The 6828-nt window shown below is 34.8% G+C and overlaps 1 protein-coding gene across 1 annotated transcript in view; it reads left to right on the top strand.

The window, feature by feature from the left end:
• Positions 1 to 223: 223 nt before the first annotated feature.
• The window catches only part of LOC106786034 (protein vestigial), a 56628-nt gene continuing 50023 nt past the window's right edge, over positions 224 to 6828 (top strand). The window contains exon 1 of the mRNA XM_014747015.1: positions 224 to 556. Within this exon, the coding sequence (XP_014602501.1) occupies positions 368 to 556 (189 nt within the window). The 5' untranslated portion in view covers positions 224 to 367. The remainder of the gene's footprint in view (positions 557 to 6828) is intronic.

The raw sequence follows: 6828 nt of genomic DNA, 5'->3' as shown, positions 1-6828 counted from the left end.
TCTCACGGTTGTTAATTGCTAATAAATTAGGACGTTAGGGTTGGGCTAGTTAACTGAAGTTGTCTCTGGTGCACGTGGTTGTTATTGATTGTTGGATTGAAATTTTGTACTTGATGTAAAAGAAAAAAAAGGAAAGGAAAATAAAGGGAGGAAGAAGTAGAAGAAGTCGAAACAAAAGACAAAAAGGAACGCAAAGAAAAGAAAAGGAAAGAAAGAAAGAAGAAGAAGGTGATCAAGAGAGAGAAAGAGAAAGAGAGAAAGAAAGAGAGTGGAGGAGCCAAGTGGTGGTGGTATTAGAACGGGTGGTGCGACGTTCGGGTACGCAAGTCGGCAGGCCGGGTCTGGGGTGCCAAGCCCGGGCGGGGTGATGAGCTGCTCCGAGGTGATGTATCAATATTATCATCCTTACCTCTATTCGAGGGCACCACCGCCGCCGCACCCGACCCACCCCCATGCGGCCCCGCATGCGAATCCTCATGCGGCCCATCACAGTCCGGCCAGGCCGGCACCTTTTCAACCATTTTCCTCCGCCACGGCGACGCATCAGTACGACAGGGTAAGTATCACATATTTATTATAACAATCATTTTATTTTTGTTTCCAATTAAAATATTAATTATGTTAAATTTAAGAATTAGGTATCAGCGTTAGATTTGTTAATTTACGATTATAAGTTTGATGAAATTATTAACCCTGTAATCGACCATTTAGATTATTTTTTGTTAGGAATCGTTAGAAAATTATTATAAGGGTAGATAAATATATATAAGTTAGATCATTTACGCACACGATTTTTCTTGGTCTTGATCAGTTATTAGGTTTCGAAAAATTACGTTTTGTTTATGTGTATGTGATTTTGTTGTTGTCTGTTGGTTTGACGTAGAAAATAAAATCGTTGAGTAAATTATAAGATACGTTAAACGGATTTAAGAGTTCTATCAATCTTTCGCAATTTTGAGTAATAATCGTACTTTTATAGCGTTAAAACTATTCGATGAAAAAATCATTTGATACGTTAGAAAGATAGTATATATCTGTAGATATATTAGAGCATATTTTACAAACTGGAACGGTATTTCCAGTATGTCAGATTAACGCTAACGAGTGAAAGGAATCGAATCGTGCTGGGAATTTAGATGTCAAGCGATCGTTATGGGCAGGTATCATTATTCAAAAGTATATCGCGTGGGTAACGTGTATCGCGTTAAGAGTACAAGCTTTTGAACGCTTTAAACAAAGCATCGTTATAAAGATTAGGAACAGCGTTATAACGCCTAAAGGTGTTTACGTCAACGTTAAAGTGTCACGGAGGATTTTAAAATTCTTCAAGCTAAATCATTTAAGTATTTTGTATATATAAACACACGATTAAAATATAATATATATCTCATATTTTATTATAATTTATTATCAAATATCATCTTATTGTAATATTCATATCGTTAGGTGGCCCCAAAAGTTTTTTGTTAACGTTAATTTATCTAAATAATAAGCAACCCATTCTGTTGCTTACTTTTCTCTTCTATATTTCATAATAGCAGTAAAATAACGAAACTATTAGGACGACTCAATTCTAACATTAACATAAAACATAACATAACATTTAAGATAGATAGAAGAAGAAAAACTTAGATAATATTTCTCTATTAAAAAATTGTATATTTTTCGGACATATCCACCTTTCCAAATTTGTCTTGCAACGAATATAGACATCTTTTAAATCTACGATACAATATTCCCGATAGTTGTAACTTGATCATCCTCATCATCATCATCATCATCCCTATCAGTATTCAGAGGTGCACAAAGATCGTGGAATCTCGTTAGACGAGTACTCACCTCTCTTATGACACATTGCACCTATCCAATGACTTAATATTAACTCACATAATATACCTTATCGATTTCACAGCAGGAGACATTGGTGATCCCAAAGATCACGGACAGGTGTGTCTAAAAATATCAACCAAAACTTCGGGAGACTAAAATTTCGATGTACATTATTTTTGTTTATTTTCTTTTCTTTTTCCCCCCTCTTTCCCATCTCAAATTCTACGATAATGATGATGCATTCGTTATCATGCACGGGCAAATTTCTGAATTACCTAAATGTTTAGTCTCGTAAAGGGAAATCTCGTGTGTTTACAAACACAGTAGAAAAGCGAAGCGAGAAGATGTTTCACTCGGAGAGTCTTGAAATAGTTTAGGCAGAGCGAGGAAGAAGAAGAAGAAGAAGAAGAAGAAGAAGGAGGAGGAGGAGGAGGAGGAGGAGGGGGAGGAGAAGGAGGAAGAGTTTTAGGAGGGGTAGATAGCCTCTGCATCATTTTAATCTGTCTGCTGGGAGGTCAGGCGTGTTTCTAGCCTCTGGTGCACCCATCCGTAAGCTCATCCGTACACCACAGGGTGTCGAGTACCGTTTCGCCTCTTACTCCTGTCCTCAAGTCTTTTTTACTTGTCCCTTTTATTTTTTTCTTTTCTTTTCTTTTCTCTCATCTCGTTCTCTCCTTATCTCCTTGTATCTCAAGATTTTTCCTTTTTTCTTCGTTTCCTCCTCTCATTCTTTTATTTTTATTTTCATATATATATATATATATTAAGTCCCCTCGCAACATCTATTTCGAAAACTTTCTTCGCGACCTTGCTGGCAAAGGACTTACATGGTTTTTCTTTTCTTATTTTTTTCCTTTTTTTTTATCGCTTACATAAATTTGTAATTCGTTCGGTTTTATCGTTAACGATACGATTTTTGTGAAATGTCTCGTTAGTATTAATATTATACCAATCGTACGAATTAAAATTAAGGAAAATATGAGGAAAGATGGGATCGGTCCAATTTTGTTTATCAATACTTTTTCTCGTTTTTTTATGAGTGTTACTCTTACGAAAGGGTCGATCCTTTCCTTTGGTAAAAGAAAATAAAAAAGAGTAAGAAGAAGGAGAAGAAGAAGAAGAAGAAGAAGAAGAAGAAGGGAAGGATAGTAGTGATACTTCGTTATTCGAAAATGCACGGCATCTTTTAAAGGCGCGTCGGGCCGCGTTTTATCGGTTTAACATTAAATTTCACTTACAATTGATAAGTCTAAGTGGTACGATAAATTCTTATCTTGTATTACTCCATGAGTTAGCGTGGCGTGACGCATTAATACGTTCACTTGTAATCGACCGGGAAATGTAGGTATATTATCGATTCTTGAAATCGGCAAATCGACGAAGGATCTCGGTTTGATCGTTAAGGACGAGAAACGTGTCTATCGGTGTTATGCTAGTAGACATATTTTATATAATCAAATGTTATACTATCATTCAATGGAAAATCTGTTTTAATTAGTTGTTTCCGTGACGATAATAATAATCGCAATCGTTATTCACATTATCACTCATTTTATCGTGAATTTATTAAATGACACGATCGATCAGTTAAATATGAATATCATTTCTCTCTCTCATAATATAAAGTTTTATGTTTATATTATAACGAAATTTATTCCAATTTATTACTTTTCTTTTTTCTTTTCTTTTCGATTTCAATCTTTTTCGCGATCTAACACGATCAACACACAAACTGGGGTGCTCTTTGTTTGTTTGTTTGTTTGTTGGTTGAGCTAACTCAACGTAACATTTCAAGAGGATTTAACTCGAGTTATACCCCACCTTCCCCATATATGCGTTATAAATCCGTGTTGTGAAGTATCGCGCCGACGGGCCACTTAAACTATTTATCACCTTATCTTAATCTACTTACCGCTATGGTATATAAATCAACGAATATGTTAATGAGCGTCGAAGAGAAGATCTACGTTCATGAAGAGAGAGAGAGAGAGAGAGAGAGAGAGAGTAGCAAAATATCTGTTAAAACGTGGACCAGAGAAAGAAATGAAATAAGAAATAGACGAAAAATTATGTTTATAGAAAAATTTTGATTTACTTATTGCACAAGTCGAAATTAATGACTTATGTGTTATGTTAATAATAACGTTTTTATTTAGTTATTTAATTATGTTAATAATAATGTTTTTAATTAGTAATCTTTATAGATAATCAATCGATTTATTAGTTTTGTCATATCGTTTTTTAATTATAATCTTAATAGTTATTGAAATTATTGATAAATTTCGACATATGATTAACAGTTATTGTGTTTCTTCGAGAATCTCTATAATTATAAAAATCATTGATTTATTAAATACGTGCATACGCTACATGGAAAATAGATGTTGAATAAATAGCTTAGATATCATCAAATTAAATAGAGATCAGTAATATTATTTTGTAGTTGTCTTAATTAATTATTTGACCAGTTAATCATTAGTTTTTACGAAAGATCATTAACGTATAGAAGTAAAACAAAGTAGTAAAAGACGTAAAACACTATATTCCTAATATAATTACTTAGAGACGTATACAGATCTAAATTAATTAAAAATAGTTTCTATTTAATCATTAATAAAATGTAAATCGTAAGGAGTAAGATCGTAGTCCGAGTTAACATTTGAAACCGTTCGGTTCCATTTTAAGGCGTAACATGTACATTTTAATGCGAATAATTATTTTCAATCTACAAATTTAATGATTTAAATCGTTTATCAAGATCGTACTAATAAATTGTTGAATAAAACTTTTTTTACGAAAATGATTTCTATTTTATATTTATGAACGCACATTTCTACAAAAAAAAAAGTTTTCTTTAAAGATAAATTTATTTTTATTCAGCTTGATATATGGCTCGGTGCATGAAAAAATATGATTTTACAAATAATATATTTATATATAAACGAACCATTTAGTATATAAAAGTAATGTGAATTAAATTTTGAAGAATTTTTAGAAAAAAGAAAACACATGATTTTGATATTTTATTAAAGATTATATATATGTATGTGTATGTTTTTTCGTCTAAAAAAACAAACTTACAAGATTTTCGAAATAAACGGTGCATAACATTGCACAGAAAACTAAAGGGAAAAATATTAAATATTAATTGTTAGCAACGTTATAGAGAGTTTTCTCGTATGATGGTGCAAGAACGAGCATAGTGTAAGATAGAAAGAGAGAGAAAGATAAAGAGAGAAAAGAAGATGGGGTTGTGGGATGGCAATAAAGCACGCTGTTGGTGCGTTTCGGTGTTTGCCGTGAGAAAACGGCGAGCAGAAGCGAAGCATTTTTAACGCGGCCCTGGGCTCGTTCGTTCATTCGTTCATTCGTTCTCTCTCTCTCTCTCTTTTTTTTTTTAGAAGAGTGCGCTCGCGCGCACGCGCGTATATTAGCCAACACGAGGAAAAACGCGGGGCTATTAATTCAAGGGACCGGGAACGGGTGGACACCGGTCAGCGCCGGGCAGGAAAGGAGCAAAATGAGTGTCTCTCGGGGGTCAGGCCCTAAATAAAAGGAAGGAACGTTTAAATAAAAGTAAACTCGTGTCGGCCGTCGCTCGCAAGGCGTGTACGTTAGAGCAGATTTCTCTTTCTCTCATGGATAAAGAGAATCGCTTGGTTGGTTGGTTGGTTGCTGGGTTTCAGGGTAGAAAACCTTGTGCTTTTTCTTTTTCTTCCTTTATTTTTTATTTCTCATCTCTTGGTCCCCCTCCCCCTCATGCTCGTACTACTATCCTCCTCCTCCTCCTCCTCCTCCTCCTTCTTATTTCTTCTCTTCCTCTTTATTTTCCGTTTCCCTTTCCTTTCGTCTCTACTTTATTTTTCTTATACCTTTCGTGCGTATTCTTACGCCACCCGTTATGCCCTCTCGTCCTGCGAGAAACCTGTCCGCCCGTAGAGGATCGACCTTGCGTACGATCGTAAGGGCTTTAAGCATTTGTTCACCGTTATCTTACCATCGGAAGAGATGCGAGAACTTTGAGAATACTATACTGACTTTGCGAACCTTACTTACCGTGAATATATATATATATATATATATATATATGTGTGTATGTAATGTATGTGTGCGTAGGTAATATGTATCTTTTATATGGTCGGTCAACGTTCGAAATTGATTTGTTTATTTTACAAAATTAGAATATGGATATATTGTTTAATCATTATGATTTTTTGTTGTTGTCGATACAATCTTTGTCATCTTTTAATCTTTCGATCTGTCGTTCGTTTAATCGCTAACGAGAGAAACCCAAAGGTAGAGATAGCAGCAGGACGCCCCGATGCCTTTCTCTTCAGGATTTAAAGCATGTAAATCCACGTGTTAAACAACGGTAATTTATAGTATTTAACAGGATGGAACATTGCTATCGTATTTCCAGCTAATGATTCAAATGCGACATGGACTTTTGAGAAGGATGATTTATATTTGATTTTTTTTTCCTTTTTTTTCTTTTTTTGTTTATCCACGGCGCCCATACCTTACCGTTTCGCTGTCATTAATGAGCCGAGTGGTATTATCCATGGGTCTTCCAAATTTATTTCCCTTTTTCGAGTGTCCCGTAATGGACCCGAATATTTCCTTTTTTCTGTCAAAGAAAATAAGAAGGGAAAATAAAAAGGATGACGTTCGATTGCGCGTTACGATGGAAATCGAATTGGCTGATGATGAGAAGGAGGAGGAGGAGGAGGAGAAGGACGATGATGTTCGGAATAAAAACATCCCGAGGATAAGGCAATAAAGTCATAAACGACATTTTAGTGTCAGAAAGGAAGACCGACCGCAACAGAATCGGATGTATTGAAAAGTCACTAAGGAATTTTGAGTGTCTGCTTCGAAAAGTTTATTCGTAACTATCTCATACGGACGTCGGATTATTTGTTTTCACGTTTATCGATGTTTAAAGAACTTTGGTAAAAGGTACATAGAATTCATCGTGATCGTAGTCCCTTTAAAAGG

The sequence above is a fragment of the Polistes canadensis genome, unplaced genomic scaffold (genome assembly GCF_001313835.1).
Source record: "Polistes canadensis isolate GaletaPanama2010 unplaced genomic scaffold, ASM131383v1 scaffold_63, whole genome shotgun sequence".
NCBI classification, from domain to species: Eukaryota; Metazoa; Arthropoda; class Insecta; order Hymenoptera; family Vespidae; genus Polistes; species Polistes canadensis.
Note: the sequence above shows the minus strand (reverse complement) of the source record. Positions and strands in the feature narration are given on the sequence as shown.